The 17,505-nt window shown below is 36.5% G+C and overlaps 1 protein-coding gene across 7 annotated transcripts in view; it reads right to left on the reverse strand.

Annotated features, from left to right (window-relative positions):
• Positions 1–725: 725 nt before the first annotated feature.
• LOC123554306 (kynurenine--oxoglutarate transaminase 3-like) overlaps positions 726–17,505 on the reverse strand; it is a 171,526-nt gene continuing 154,746 nt past the window's right edge. For all 7 annotated transcript variants that reach the window (XR_006686990.2, XM_053525255.1, XM_053525256.1 and 4 more), the window contains one exon: positions 726–1,223. Coding sequence is in view for 6 of the 7 variants with exons in the window: in XM_053525255.1 (XP_053381230.1) it covers positions 1,158–1,223 (66 nt within the window). In the remaining variant the exon portion in view is untranslated. The remainder of the gene's footprint in view (positions 1,224–17,505) is intronic.

A 17,505-nucleotide genomic window follows, 5' to 3' on the forward strand; every position in this document is an offset into this window, starting at 1 on the left:
TTCAATTCAGAACACAAAAATATGCAAGTGGTCCAAATTTGAAGCTTATAGCTTCAGAAATGTGAAAGTTGGTCACTAGGTCAATCTCAACATTAAAGTTAATTTCGGTACACAAAACTATGCATGTGGTCCAAATTTGAAGGCTGTAGCTTGAGAAATGTGAAAGTAGGTCACTAGGTCTATCTCAAGATCAAAGTTCATTTCAGTACACAAAACTATGCTTGTGGTTCAAATATGTAGGCTGTAGCTTGAGAAATGTGAAAGTAGGTCACTATGTCATAATCAAGGTTAAATTTTAATTTGGAACAAAAAACTATGCATGTGGTCCAGATCTGAGGCCTGTACCTTCAAAAATGTGAAAGTAGGTCACTAGGTCAATGAGAAGGTCAAAGTTTTTTTCGGTACATAAACCTATGCATGTGGTCCAAATATGAAGGCTGTAGCTACAGAAATGTGAAAGCAGGTCACTAGGTCAAGATCAAGGTCAACTCATGTCAAGGTTAATCTTTTCCACTCAAAACTATACATGTGGTCCAAATTTGAATGATGTAAGTTATGGACATGAAGACTTTCATGATCCTAGGCCCAAAAGTTCTTGAGTTATCATCCAGAAACGGATTGGTCTACATTCCGACTGCCCGACCGACCATCTGCAAAACTATATACCCCTCCTTCTTCGTAGGGGGGCATAAATATAAGGGAACAAGTATTAAAACAATGAAACATCTGCATTTAAATTTATTTCAACAGCCACTGAAAAAGAAATGAGGCTTAATAATTCTTATTTAACCAAGGTTAAAACCTCACCACAGCTAGTACTAGCCAGTTTTTTTCTCTCTCAAAAAATAAGATCTGTAAGACAACAAATTCTGAAAACCTCAAAATTGTGTTCTCAGGCGTTGCATTTCTTTTTCGCAACATGGAGTATCAATATTCCTGAATTGGATTTTATATACATGATTTCTCATAGTACTCAATATAAAAGTTGTCCACTCTCAGTTTCCATATAAACCTAATTACTAAGCATTTATGATTTAATATTAATAAATTTTAGATTGCTATATATCACATTGTTGAAGACGAAGTTTTGTCAAGCTGGTTAAAATCCCTCACACATTTCCATGACTATATGGCATCTTGCGTAAGTCAATATTGGTTTACTTTTTAACAGCCACATTCCAAGAGCGTAACACTTTAGATGCTGCCTCTAATGTTTCATCATTCTGAAAGGAAATAATAGATATAGCAAACATTTAATATTAAATGCATGGGCTAAACTCGTGAGTAGTTAAAAATGGTATTATCACTTTCCAATTAAATTTCTTAGCCTGCCCGTTTGCATTATATTAGACTACTAAGGCCAGTACAGATGTTCAAACCCAAGGCAGGACTTATTTTCTTCAAAATAAAAGACTAACGAGAACATGTCAAAGGTCATTTATTCTCTTCGACTACCTCTGATTAATGGGGAAAACTTGTCATTTCCTACATTTTACTTATGGGGAACAGATTAGTACAGGTACGAATTTCATGAACACTTGTTTGGTTCATTGGCCATCATATCTACCTGAGATACTGTCCAAAAACGTCATTCAAGCAAACAAAAACTAGAAGATGCTTTTGTAAAAAAAGCGCACGTCTCCCCCAGTGCATAGTCGTATAGGCAAGAAGTCGATAGGGGACAAGAGCGAAAGTCAAAGAGACACTGATGGTTGGCTGCAATTGAGATCATCTACTTGGCATGTCCAATCATACCACTAAGTTTCAACATTTTGGGCCTGGTGGTTCTCAAGTTATGAATTCGAAACAGTTTTCCATGTTCAGGCCCCTGTGACCTTGACCTCTGATCAAGTGACCCCCAAATCAGTAGTGTTCACCTATCATCCATGTCCAATCATTCTAATAAGTTTCAACATTCTGGGTCAAGTGGTTCTCAAGTTATTGATTGGAAAGAGTTTTCTACATTCAGCCCTCTGTGGCCTTGACCTTTGATGGAGTGACCCCAAAGACATTAAGGGTCATCTACTCTGTAAGTCCTATCACCCTATGAAGTTTGAAGGTTCTAGGTCAAATAGTTCTCAAGCTATTGACCAGAAATGGATTTCCATGTTCTGTCTGCTGTGACCTTGACCCTTACCAAAGTGACCCCAAAATCAACAGGGGTCATCTACTCTGCATGTCTAATCATCCTATGAAGTTTCAACACTCTGGGTCAAGTGGTTCTCAAATTATTGATCAGAAATGACTTTCCATGTTCAAGTCCCTGTGACCTTGACCTTTAACAGAGTGACCCCAAAATCAATATGGGTCATCTACTCTGCATGTCCAATCATCCTATTATGTTTCAACATTCTGGGTCAAGTGGTTCTTATCTTATTGATTGGAAAGAGTTTTCTATGTTCAGCCCCCTGTGACCTTGACCTTGGATGGAGTGACCCCAAAGACATTAAGGGTCATCTACTTTGTAAGTCCTATCACCCTATGAAGTTTGAAGGTTCTGGGTCAAGTAGTTCTCAAGCTATTGGCCGAAAATGGATTTCCATGTTCTGTCCGCTGTGACCTTGATCTTTAATAGAGTGACCACAAAATCATAAGGGGGCATCTACTCTGCATGGGTGTATATTTATATGGTATGAGTTTGTGTACAGCGTTTTACGTACACACTACATGTGAAATATCTAAGCTCTAGGCCTTCTGGTTTATTTTTAGAAAAATTTTTGAAAATTTTCCTATGTCAAATCAAGTGACCCCTGGGGAAGGGGTCAATTTTAACCCCAGGGTCATGATTTGAACAATTTTAGTAGAGGTCCACTAGGCAATGCTACATGTCAAATATCTAAGCTCTAGGCCTTCTGGTTTTTGAGAAGAAGATTTTTTAAGATTTTCCTATGTAAAATCAAGTGACCCTTGGGGCGGGGTCAGTTCTGACCCAGGGTCATGATTTGAACAAACTTGGCAGAGGTCCACAAGGCAATGCTTCACACCAAATATCTAAGCTCTAGGGCTTCTAGTTTTCGAGAAGAAGATTTTTAAAGTTTTTCCTTTCGGTTGCCATGGCAACCAGAGTTCTGCATGGAATCAATTCTTTGAACAATTTTTAAAGAAGACCATCCAAGGAACATCCCTGTGAAGTTTCATCAAAATTGGCCTGTTGGTTTAGGAGGAGATGTTGTTTAAAGGAAAGTGTGGACGGATGGACGGACGGAAGTACGCCGGACGGTGAGCGATCACAATAGCTCACCCCGAGCACTTTGTGCTCAGGTGAGCTAAAAAATGAAAAAAAAAAAAAAAAAGACAACAAACAAACAAAAACAACAACAAATAGAAATAGGAATTTGCAAAAATGTGCACATTCTGAAATTACATCACTGTACCAACAAAGAAAATAAGACAAAAGGTTAAATATAAGTTAACAGCAGCACTGCCTTCGTTCATTTCAACATATATGCTTACTGATTCCTTTATTTAGTTTGTTAATACGTTTTTTCAAGGAATTTTATGCAGGCAAATTGTAATTTTCCGTATTTTTAATTTTTAATATGCTCTTCGAAGTTTACTGAAAGGTTATTTGTAAAAAAAAATGAACACTCCCTTGTCCAGGCGATTCACGTGTTGCAGTATGGTATATCTGCAGTGTGTTCTATTTATAGAAAATGAGATAGGTAAGTAGGTCATGCTAAGATCAGAAATAGAAAACTTGACTTACAGAGTAACCTCCCTTATCAATAAATCGGATCAACATTTTGACGAAATTGTAAATAAAAAAATATTTTCTGCTCTACAAATAAGGAGAGGAAAGACAGATAGCATTGTTTTAAATCACATAAGTTGCATTACATACATTTTTTTATGTTTTCTTTTTGCCATTTTTTGTTTATTCACTAAAATCTATTGTGCAATATCGTTGATCCTTTTACAAACTATTGTGTTCAGTTTATCACTCCAAAACTATTCATTACCATCTTTACAGGGTCCGAAATAAAAGTGTATCCCATATACTCGACGCCGCCTTCTGGGCGGCGTCAAGTTTATGGGATACACTTTTATAACTTGTGCCTTGGTTTGCATTCTACAAGTCCACAATTGTAATATATTTTATATCTACCAATACCAATTATCTTACTTAAAACAGAATTTCCTATTTAAACAAGAGTGCCAGAATGTCACAATATACACCTGTCATAGCAAATTTCTTTACACTAGCACCTGTATTTGCATATGGATTTTTTTTGGCCAATTATAAAAAAAGTTATAATATAAGTTATTTATAGTAAAAACAAAGGGAAGTTAATCCTAAAAAAACAAGAGCTGCCAGAGGACAGCAATGCTCGACTATTCAACAGCCTTCTCAATTGAATGAATATTAAAGTTGAAAAAGGGGCATGATTTTGGAAAATTGCAAAACAGGGTTATGGAACCTGTACAAAGCATATCAGCTCATGACAACAGACAATTGTGTGAAGTTTCAATCAATTCCCATTAGTAGGTACTGAGATACCAGCTTACATACAACAAGAGGGCCAAGATGGCCCTAGGTCGCTCACCTAAGAAACACTCCATAACAGTGTAAAACATGTTTGACCTTGTGATTTCATGGAAACAAATATTCTGACCAATTTTCATTAAGATTGGACCAAAAAATTGGTCTCTTGCGATAAAACAAGCATTTTCTTAGATATGACCTAGTTTTTGACCCTAGATGACCCATGTTCAAACTCGACCTAGATTTTATCAAGGCAATCATTCTGACCAAAATTCATGAAGATCAACTGAAAAATACAGCCTCTATCACATACAGAAGTTTTTTCTTTGATTTGACCAAGTGACCTAGTTTTTGACCTCAGATGACCCATATTCAAATTCGACCTAGATTTCATTAAGGCAATCAACCTGACCAAATTTCATAAAAATCAATTGAAAAAAACAGTCTCTATCGCATACACAAGATTTTTCTTTAATTTCAACTAGTGACCTAGTTTTTGACCTCAGATAACCCATATTCAAAATCGACCTAGATTTCATCAAGGCAATCACTCTAACCAAATTTCATGAAGATCAATTGAAAAATACATCCTCTATTGCATACACAATGTTTTTCTTTGATTTGACCTAGTGACCTAGTTTTTGACCCCAGATGACCCAATTTCGAACTCGGCCTAGATTTTATCAAGGCAATCATTCTGGCTAAATTTCATGAAGATCAGTTGAAAAATACCGCCTCCATTGCATACACAAGGTTTTTCTTTGATTTGACCTAGTGACCTAGTTTTTGACCCAAGATGACCCATTTTCGAATTTGGTCTAAATTTCATCAAGGTAATCATTCTGACCAAAATTCATGAAGATCAATTGAAAAATGCAGCCTCTATCGCATACACAAGGTTTTTACGTGATATGACCTAGTGACCTAGTTTTTGACCCAGATGACCCACTTTCAAACTCGGCTTAGATTTCATCAAGATTATCATTCTGACCAATATTCATGAAGATTAATTGAAAAATACCGCCTCTATCGCATACACAAGGTTTTTCTTTGATTTGACCTAGTGACCTAGTTTTTGCCCCGAGATGACCCATTTTCGAACTCGGCCTAGATTTCATCAAGGTTATCATTCTGACCAATATTCATGAAGATTAAATGAAAAATACAGCCTCTATCGCATACACAAGGTTTTTCTTTGATTTGACCTAGTGACCTAGTTTTTGACCCCAGATGACCCACTTTCGAACTCGGCTTAGATTTCATCAAGATTATCATTCTGACCAATATTCATGAAGATTATTTGAAAAATACCGCCTCTATCGCATACACAAGGTTTTTCTTTGATTTGACCTAGTGACCTAGTTTTTGACCCGAGATGACCCATTTTCGAACTCGGCCTAGATTTCATCAAAGTTATCATTCTGACCAATATTCATGAAGATTAAATGAAAAATACAGCCTCTATCGCATACACAAGGTTTTTCTTTGATTTGACCTAGTGACCTAGTTTTTGACCCGAGATGACCCATTTTCGAACTCGGCCTAGATTTCATCAAGATTATCATTCTGACCAATATTCATGAAGATTAATTGAAAAATACAGCCTCTATCGCATACACAAGCTAAATGTTGACAGACGACGGACGACAGACGACAGACGACAGACGACGGACGACAGACGCCGGACATCGAGCGATCAGAAAAACTCACCTGAGCATTGCTCAGGTGAGCTAAAAACTTAAGGCATGGCCACAGTCACAACTCAATATCAGTTCATATTTTCAGGCCGAGTATTTTTCTCCTGAAAACTGCACAAAAGCCTTAACAGTTGGTCAAATTATCATCAACATAAAAGCATATGATGATTTTTTTATTATTATTATTTTTTTGCTTTTATGACATACATACAAACATGTTACACTTGTTTTTGTATAATTCTACAGACCTATCAAATAATAACAAAACAGAAATAATATCTTTGAGATACATAAAACAATAATTATTGCAATAATTTCCCGTTCAATTCCGTTTATAAAATTGTTTTGTATGTCAAAAAGTGTATCCACTTTGCATGATAAGACGCAAAAAGCGAGAAAAAAAGTTAACACCATATAAAAATACAAGAGGACCATGATGGTCCTGAATCGCTCACCTCTTCCCACATGACCCAGTTTTGAGTATGACGTCGTTTTTTCTATTATTTGACATAGTGACCTAGTTTTTGAGCTCATGTGACCCAGTTTTGAACCTGACCTAGATATTATCAAGATAAAAATTCTGACAAATTTTCATCAAAATCCATTGAAAAATATGGTCTCTAGAGAGGTCACAAGGTTTTCCTATTATTTGACCTATTGACCTAGTTTTCGAAGGTACATGACCCTGTTTTGAACTTTACCTATATATCATCAAGGTGAACACTCATGAAAAATATGGCCTCTAGAGAGGTCACAAATTTTTTTCTATTTTTACACCTACTGGCCTAGTTTTTGACCGCACGTGACCCAGTTTCGAAACTGACCTAGATATCATCAAGGTGAACATTCAGATCAATTTTCATGAAGATCCATTGAAAAATATGGCCTCTAGAGAGGTCAAAAGATTTTAATAATTTTAGACCTACTGACCTAGTTTTTGACCGCAGTTGACCCAGTTTCAAACTTGACCTAGATATCATCAAGATGAACATTCAGACCAACTTTCATACAGATCCCATGAAAAGTATGGCCTCTAGAGAGGTCACATGGTTTTTTTATTATTTGACCTACTGACCTAGTTTTTTAAGGCACGTGACCCAGTTTCAAACTTGACCTAGATATCATCAAGGTGAACATTCTGACCAATTTTTATGGAGATCCATTCATAAGTATGGCCTCTAGAGAGGTCACAAGGTTTTTCTATTTTTAGACCTACTGACCTAGTTTTTGACCGCACATGACCCTGTTTCGAACTTGACCTAGATATCATCAAGATGAACATTCAGACCAATTTTCATACAGATCCCATGAAAAATATGGCCTTTAGAGAGGTCACAAAGTTTGTCTATTATTTGACCTACTGACCTAGTTTTTGACCCCACGTGACCCACTTTCAAACTTGACCTAGATATCATCAAGATGAACATTCTGACCAAATTTCATACAGATCCTATGAAAAATATGGCCTCTAGAGAGGTCACAAGTTTTTTCTATTTTTTGACCTACTGACCTAGTTTTTGATTGCAGGTGACCAAGTTTTGAACTTGACCTAGATATCATCAAGGTGAACATTCTGACAAATTTTCATGAAGATCCATTGAAAAATATGGCCTCTAGAGAGGTTACAAGGTTTTTCTATTTTTAGACCTACTGACCTAGTTTTTGGCCGAACGTGACGCAGTTTTAAAATTAATCTAGATATCATCAAGGTGAACATTCTGACCAACTTTCATGAAGATCCATTGAAAATTATGGCCTCTAGAGTGGTCATAAGGTTTTTTTATTTTTAGACCTACTGACCTATTTATTGGCCCCACGTGACCCAGATTCGAACTTAACCTAGATATCACCAAGGTGAACATTCTGACCAACTTTCATGAAGATCCATTGAAAAGTATGGCCTCTAGAGTGGTCACAAGGTTTTTCTATTTTTAGACCTACTGACCTAGTTATTGACCGCACATGACCCAGTTTCGAACTTGACCTAGAAATCATCAAGGTGAACATTCTGACCAATTTTCATGAAGATCCATTGAATATTATGGCCTCTAGAGTGGGCACAAGGTTTTTCTATTTTTAGACCTACTGACCTACTTTTTGGCCGCATGTGACCCAGTTTCAAACTTGACCTAGAATTTACCAAGATGAACATTCTGACCCATTTTCATAAAGATCCCATGAAAACTGTGACCTCTAGAGATGTCACAAGGAAAAGTTTACGCACGGAAGCACGCACAGACGGACGACGGACGCTGCGCGATCACAAAAGCTCACCTTGTCACTTTGTGACAGGCGAGCTAAAAAGGAGAGAAAGAAATAATAGAGTATACCCATATGCGCTCATTATTACTTTTAAGTAGTTTATTTTAAATATTTTTTGCATGTGTCTCAGTGCTGTATGTGGTAAGGATACATACTACAGATTTAAGAAAGAGCATTTCTTCAAATGATAACCAATTTTATTTTGCATAATTGCTATTTCTTTTTCTAGACAAATTCTGATATTTAAATAGGATAAAAACTGGTTGAATATGGGAACCTTTTGTCTATTTTTCATTTAAAAAAATAGAATATTTCATCAAATACATCATGAAATTTATGATATTGCTTTTTAACCCCTTTGGCAAAATGCCAAAACTTATACATGTATATTCTAGATTGAAAAGACCGATGTTCCCTTTGCTGCAAGAAAGTTACTTACCGTAGATACCCGTGTATAATGCGCACCCGTGTATAATGCGCACCCCCGATCTTAGTCCAAAATCCTGGGAAAAAAAAAAAAAAAAAAAAAAATTTGGTCAATTTTGAGGTGGATGGAAAACGAAAGTAGAGTTTACATCGACACCGGTAATAAATTTTATCTCCACGGCGGAGAGCAGCATCGGTCTCACGGTACTATCGATTTTTGTTTTCTCGAAAATAAAACCAGTAAATTATTGTTATATTTGTTGTTTTACCTTTTTTAATTCACTATTTTGAATAAATAAATAGCAGCTGATTCAATATTTCGGAATGGTATCTTTCAAAATGACATGAGCTTCTCAATTTAAATTGATAACAAAAGGTGTGATAGTCTTTTTGTCACGATCATAAAGCCAGTAATTACCGGCAATCAACGTGTCACCTCGTGTCAATTATGTTGTTCACAGTTTGATCTCGGTTAAAGATAATTCTCGATCTTTAATTAGTAACATAATTTTTGTGATTTATAAACATTTCTTTCGTCAAAATACTTTTAAATTTATATGAAATTAATTTTGTTTGAAAGAAAATAAACAATTCGATCTCTTACGGAACGTAACGGCAATCTTAGATTTTAGCGGAGACAGTAAGCGCGGGGAGTAGTTTCCCTTTACCAAAATGGCGAACATCGGTAACAAACTTGTTTTGAAGTTGGAAAATTGTCTATACCTGTGTATTATGCGCACCCACGATTCGGGGGTGGTCCCGGGGGTCAGAAAACTGCGCATAATACATGGGTATCTACGGTAGTCTGTTCCACAAAATTTGAACATGATAACATTCCCAAAATATGTGTTCTATACTTTCCACTTGCATGTTACAAAAATCAATTAAGTTTGTTCTAGACAATTTCACTTTGAACAAATACTTATTAGTTGGAACTATTCTCATTAAAAATTTATACTGGAAGTTTCTAATTTTTGTGTCCATCGTTGCTTTAAAAATTTGTCCATAAACTATGTTCCATTTTATGTTATTGTTTTCAACAATAGTTCCCCATTTCTTTTCTGATTTGATTTCTGGTTTTAGTTTTACGTTTAATTGTTAGGTGTATAGTATTTTGTTTAGTGCTTTTGCTGTCTGAATTTTAATTTAGCAGGTTGTCTGTGGGAGTGTAGATAATGTTTTCTTTTTTAAGTGACTCTTTTAGTTTCAGCTTAATGCTGGTGATAATTTGATAATATTTTAGGAATTCCTTATTTTCCAGACTATATAAGTACTTGAATTGTTCAAAAGAATAAAAATCATTTTTCCTGTAATCAAATAAATGTTCTAAATATTTTATTCCTTTTTCATGCCATTCTTTGTAATAAAACAATTTATTTCCATTCCTTATGTCAGAGTTATTCCAGATTATTAGTTTTCCACTTACGTTTTTTAATTTAACCTTTTTAATGGTATGCCATGCAATAAGAACATCTTTAAGAAATACATTATTTTTACAAATGTTTTCAATGTCTTTATCATTCAAATTACATTCAAATACTATGTTTCTCCCTGCTGTTTTGAGTACTATTGTAAGAAGATCTCGTCGAACACGAAATGCCCCCCTTGATGCATTCAGTAATTGCACAAGGAACAGAAATTATTTGCTCACTGTAAACAAAAGTTCTACTGTTCTGGTTCAATGTGACAATGACCTTTGACCTATTGACCTCAAAATCAACAGGGGTCATCTGCTGGTCATGATCAACCTTTAAGTTTAGTGACCCTAGGCCCAAGTGTTCTCAAGTTATTGTCTGGAAATGGTTTAAATGTTCCGGGTCACCGTAACCTTGACCTTTAACCTACTGACCTTAAAATCAATAGAACAAAGTCATCTGCTGGTCATGGTGAACCTCTCTATCATCTTTCATGACCCTTGGCCCAAGCATTCTCAAGTTATCGTCCAGAAACTGTTTAACTGTTCCTGGCCAATCTGACCCTGAACACTGACCAAATGACCTCAAAATCAATAGGAGTCATCTGCTGGTCATGATCAATCTCCCTATCAATTTTCCTGATCCTAGGCCCAAGTGTTCTTGAGTTATCGCCCGGAAACCATTTTACTGTTCCTTGTCACTGTGACCTTGACCTTTGACCTACTGACCTAAAAATCTAAAGGGGTCATCTGCTGGTCATGACCAACCTCCCTATCAACTTTCACGATCCTAAGCCCAAGCAATCTTGAGTTATCATCCGGAAACCGTTTAACTGTTCCGGGTCACTGTGACCTTGAACTTTGACATACTGATCTCAAAATCAATAGGGGTCATCTGCTGGTCATGACCAACCTCCCTATCAACTTCCATGATCCTAGCCCCAAGCGTTCTTGAGTTATCATCCGGAAACCGTTTAACTGTTCAGGGTCACTGTGACCTTAACCTTTGACATACAGATCTCAAAATCAATAGGGGTCATCTGCAGGTGATGACCAACCTTCCTATCAAATTTCATGATCCTAGGCCCATGCGTTCTTGAGTTATCATCCGGAAACGGATTGGTCTACATACAGACCGACGGACCGAACGACAGACAGACCGACCAACATCTGCAAAACAATATACCCCTCCTTCTTCGAAGGGGGGCATAAAAAGTACACCAGAGCACACTTTCGCTGTTACACATAAATCGTTTTACCCAACATGCTTTTATCGAGTTCAAAAAAACATTTAATATCTATCATTTTTAGTCCTTCTCTCTTGTAATCAAGTTGTAGTACATCTCATTTAATTTTTTCTGGTTTATTGTTCCATATAAAATCATAGATTATTTTTATTATTTCCTTTAATTTTTCTTCAGATGACTCGGTAAAACTGTAAAGGGATATATAAGTTTCGGTAATGCAAAGGTTTTTATTACTGTAATTTTTCCTAGTAATGTTAGTTTTCTGTGTTCCCATTGTTTCAAACAGTTTTTAAAGCTATCTAATTTTGGGTCTAGATTATTATTATTTTTTTTTTTGGTTGGATTTAACGTCGCACCGACACATTATAGGTCATATTGTGAAAGGTCTAGATTAAGGTCTAGATTAAGGTCTACATTTTTTATCAATATTGTTCGAGAATGTCTTGCCTAGTGTTTTTGCCGATTCAGATGTCCAATTAAATTTTTTATCATTACATAGTTTCATATCTGTATTTACTAAAGATCCAGCTCTTAAAATTGTTGATTTATTGAAATTTATTTTTAAACCCGATACATATCCACATGTCGTAAACGTAAGTTCTCGATCGTTAACATATGTTTACGTTCGTAAACTATGGTTTACACTCGTGAACCCTGGTTTACTCCCATAAACATAGGTTCACGCTCGTGAACTTAGAATAACGGCCAAAATTCCAAGTTCAACTGAAAACCCTAGTTGAAACCTGGATTCCTGGGCGTGTTTTCGCTCGAAAATATGGGTAAGTATTAGAAAAACCTGGTTTTACGTTCGAAATCCCTAGTTTATCTATTGTTAATCCTAGTTTTTCGATCGTGAACCTGGGTTCACGTTATTATCGGACAATTGGCATGCCATAACAGTTTATATATGTTTCTAAAGAGGCGATAATAAACATTGAGGGACATAATATCAGACAAAATATAAAGGTAACAAACATATCATCTATATTTCGATATGCAATCCACGCATGCACGCACGCACGCACACACACACACAATGTATGAACACTGATCAGCTTGGACGATTTTCTTGTCGGTATGAGGGAAATTTTGGGCTCGAACCCCGCTATAAACCGGACTGTTAATGATTATTGTCTAGCCATTTTCCTTCCCTAATACAATGGTTAGGAAAATTGACGTACCCATAATAATGTACCCCTTTTTTTGAAGAGTATTCAGTTCCTAAAATAAGAATACTTAAACTAATTTTTCAGGAGGGCGTAGGTTCAAGCCCCACTAGGACCAAACTTTGTTCATTATATTTCTTTTTTGTTTTCAAGTAAGATAAACTGTTGTTGTTTTTTTTTCAAGACTTATTATCATTGATCTGCCACACAAAAGCAGAAATGTTTTATTTGATTAGCCATTTCTTGCTGTTTAAAATGAATTTAACATGAAGGATGAATGTTTAGACATCTTTGAAAATACTTAGTTACATTTGTAAAAGTTTTTGATTTTGCATTTATTCTTAAGTTTACAAAGTTTGGAAGAAATTTAGGTAGGTAGGTTTTACTTTTGCCCCATTGGTTCTTTATGAATGCAGACAGCAAGGCCATAATTTTTAAGAGTTGGAGCTTAATTTCTGTCCAATTAAAGCCTTTTACTCAAGGCTCCCCAGAAAAATTGTTATCGACAATTTTATTTTGTGTTTTACAATTGTTACGCATTACTTTGAGGTTTCATTTAGAAAAATATTTGATAAAATGAATTCTCTGCGATCGTTTTGCACAATGGCTATCACTTTGAAATTTGTCTCTGTTTCAGCTGGAGGAAAGAAAGACATAATTTATACAAAATTAACAAATAAACAAGAGCTGTCTCCATAGGATGACACATGCCCCCGATGGCACTTTAAATGAATAGTTATGGCCGATGTTAGAGTTTAGGACCTTTGACCTACGGAGCTGGGTCTTGCGCGCGACACGTCGTCTTACTGTGGTACACATTCATGCCCAATAATTTTAAAATCCATGCATGAATGACAAAGATATGGACCGGACACACCCATCAATGCACTATCATGAAATACGACCTTTAACGTCTAAGTGTGACCTTGACCTTTGAGCTACGAACCTGGGTCTTGCGCGCGACACGTTGTCTTACCGTGGTTCACATTCATGCCAAGTTATTTGAAAATCCATCCATGGATGACAAAGATATGGACCGGACACGAATGCACTATCATGGAAAATGACCTTTAACGTCTAAGTGTGACCTTGACCTTTGACCTACCGACCTGGGTCTTTCGCGTGACACATCGTCTTACTGTGGTTCACATTCATGCCAAGTTATTTGAAAATCCATCCATCGATGACAAAGATATGGACCGGACACGAATGCAGTATCATGAAAAATGACCTTTAACGTCTAAGTGTGACCTTGACCTTTGAGCTACGGACCTGGGTCTTGTGCGTGACACATCGTCTTACTGTGGTACACATTCATGCCAAGTTATTTGAAAATCCATCCATCGATGACAAAGATATGGACCGGACACGAAAATTGCGGACAGACAGACTGACAGACCGACAGACTGACAGACGGTTCAAAAACTATATGCCTCCCTTCAGGGGCTTAAAAAAAAACAACAAACAACAAAACACGGTAAAAGTCGTTTAAAGATGAATCACAGTGCGAATATAAGTTAACTTCAGGACTGTATCAAATTAATACAATTGTTAAAAAATACTAATACCGGTCCACTATCTTAATATAACCTGAAATTAGTTGAAAACGTGTGTTTAAACAAAACCCGCTTACATCTACGCCCCCACCCTTTAAGCAAATTGGTGACAAAGCACTTTTTACACTATATCTTTCGGTATTCGTCAGATTATATTAAACGAATTTAGTATAAAAATAGCCTAAAAAAGAAATTCATAATCTATAACGAAGCGGTCAACAGTGTTGAGTTACGAAAAAGTTCCATTCATACCGACATTTCATTCAAAGAGGCGAATAAATTTACCATCATTATGTAATATTTTCTAATGTTATCTTTCAAGTATTTACCGTTAGAAAAATAAAACATTATTATAACACGTTTGAGTAAATAGATCTATTGAAAAAGGTGAGTTTAACAATCTTTATACAACTCTACAGCAAAACTGATAAACGTGGCGGACTATTTGAATTGCGCATGAAATTATTGTGTTGTCAGTCTCAGCACCTGTTGAACTTTGTGGAAACTGGATATATGGTTATAATAGTCTGGCGAATGTCGCCAGCCTAAAAACTGCAAAGTTAAACAAGAGGGTCATGATGACCCTGAATCGCTCACCTGAGTAATATCAGCCACATGTTTCAAATGGCAAACTGATGCTAAACTAGAGCTATCACTAAAGGTGATGAATGTACCCCCCGCATGCACTGACACAGTACATTGCAATTTGATGCACACAAGATTGCATAATTATGTGGACTGTATGTATATAGACTGTATGTATACAGTATAGTAACAAAAAACAAAGTCCCATAACTATGCAGAATATTTATCTAAAAGAATGTAATATGCACTATGCACAATTAGGGTTGGTACTGATCACTTGTGTGAAGTTTCATTAAAAAAGCGCATGTCTCCCCCAATGCAGTTTCAGACAAGAAGATTTTTAAAGTTTTTTTCTAATATAAGTCTAGGTAAAACTTGAGACCCCCGGGGCAGGGCCTCTTTTCACCCCAGGGTAATAATTTGAACAATTTTGGTAGAGGACCACAAGGCAATGCTACATACTAAATATCAAAGGCCTAGGTCTTGAGATTGTAGACAAGAAGATATTTAAAGTTTTCTCCTATATAAGTCTATGTAAAACTTGGGACACCCGGGGCGGGCCCTCTTTTCACCCCAGAGCCAAAATTTGTATATTCTTCATAGAGGACCATTAGATGATGTCACAAGCCAAATTTGTATATTCTTCATAAAGGACCGTTAGATGATGTCACAAGCCAAATATCAAGTTTTGGACAAAAAGATTTTTAAAGTTTTTCTTTTGGATTGCCATGGCAACCAGAGTTCTGCATGGAATTCAATTCTTTGAATAATTTTGAAAGGGGGCCACCCAAGGACCAGTCCTGTGAAGTTTGGTGTAATTCTGCCCAGTGGTTTTCAAGAAGAAGATTTTTTTTAGAAGATGTTGACGGACATACGACACACGACGCACTACAGACGACGGACATTGAGTGGTTACAAACACAGACACTTGGGGTCTGGAACCCCCAACCCCTCCAGCCCAAACTATTACGCACCTGTATATATTTTTATCATCATCATTGTATATCCAGGCACAGACTATAATCACACAAGCAATGTTAGACTTATTTGAACTAATTTGAAAATATATATAATCTCCCACTATATAATACAATATGCTATAACAAAACGCTTGGATTAAAATTTGTACATATAAAAGCCTATAGTTATTTTCATATATAGCATTTTTTTGGCCAATTATCAAAAATGTATCATATAAGTTATTTATAGTAAAAAAACCCAAAAAAACAAGAGGGTCATGATGACCCTGGATCGCTCACCTGAGTAATATGAGCTACATGTTTCAAATGTCAAAATGATGATAAACTAGAAAATGCTTTTGTAAAAAAGCACATGTCTCCCCCAATGCAAAGTCCTATAGGCAAGAAGTCAATAGGGGTCAGGAGCGAAAGTCAAAAAGACACTGATGGTTGGCTGCAATATGGATCATCTATTTGGCATGTCCAGTCATCCCGCTAAATTTCAACACTCTTGGCCTAGTGGTTCTCAAGTCACTGTTCAGGCTCCTGTGACCTTGACCTTTGATCAAGTGACCTCAAAATCGATAGGGGTCATCTACTCTGCATGTCCAATCATCCTATTAAGTTTCAAAATTGTAGGTCAAGTGGTTCTCAAGTTATTTCCAAAAAATGATTTTACATGAACAGGCCACTGTGACCTTGACCTTTAATGGAGTGACCCCAAAATTGATAGGGGTCATCTACCTTGCATGTACAATCATCCTATGAAGTTTCAACATTCTGGGTCAAGTGGTTCTCTAGTTATTGATCGGAAATGGTTTTCAATGTTCAGGCCCCTGTGACCTTGACCTTTGACAGAGTGACCCCAAAATCAATAGGGGTCATCTACTCTTCATGACCAATCATCCTATGAAGTTTCAACATTCTGGGTCAAGTGGTTCTCTAGTTATTGATCGGAAATGGTTTTCAATGTTCAGGCCCCTGTGACCTTGACCTTTAACGGAGTGACCCCAAAATCAATAGGGATCATCTACTCTTCATGACCAATCATCCTATGAAGTTTCAACATTCTGGGTCAAGTGGTTCTCTATTATTGATCGGAAATGGTTTCAATGTCAGGCCCCTGTGACCTTGACCTTTGAGGGAGTGATCCCAAAATCAATAGGGTCATCTACTCTTCATGCCAATCATCCTATGAAGTTTCAACATTCTGGTCAAGTGGTTCTCTAGTTATTGATCGAAATGGTTTTCAATGTTCAGCCCCTGTGACCTTGACCTTTGACGGAGTGACCCCAAAAACAATAGGGTCGTCTACTACAGCAGCCCTACAACCCTATGAAGTTTGAAGGTTCTAGGTCAAATGTTTCTCCAGTCATTGCTCGGAAATGAAGTGTGACGGACGGACGGACGGACAGGGCAAAAACAATATGTCTCCTGGGGGAGACATAAATATTAAGAAAGTCAGTAGGTCACATTCATGGTCAATGAAATTCAGTTTTACGCTTTGTGTGCAAAACTGTTTAAGTCATCAAAATTTCAAGGCTGTATCTTAAAAAAACAAGAAAGTTGGTGAAGGTCACAGTCAAGTGACAACATATTACCTGGAGTTATCAGGTAATTATAATTAAACAGTCTTGGAAATAGGATCAGATGATTTTTAGTATTTTTTCCTATATAACTCAATTAATAACTAAGTGACCCCAGGGAAGG

This window comes from Mercenaria mercenaria, chromosome 15, assembly GCF_021730395.1.
Source record: "Mercenaria mercenaria strain notata chromosome 15, MADL_Memer_1, whole genome shotgun sequence".
In the NCBI taxonomy this organism is placed as follows: Eukaryota; Metazoa; Mollusca; class Bivalvia; order Venerida; family Veneridae; genus Mercenaria; species Mercenaria mercenaria.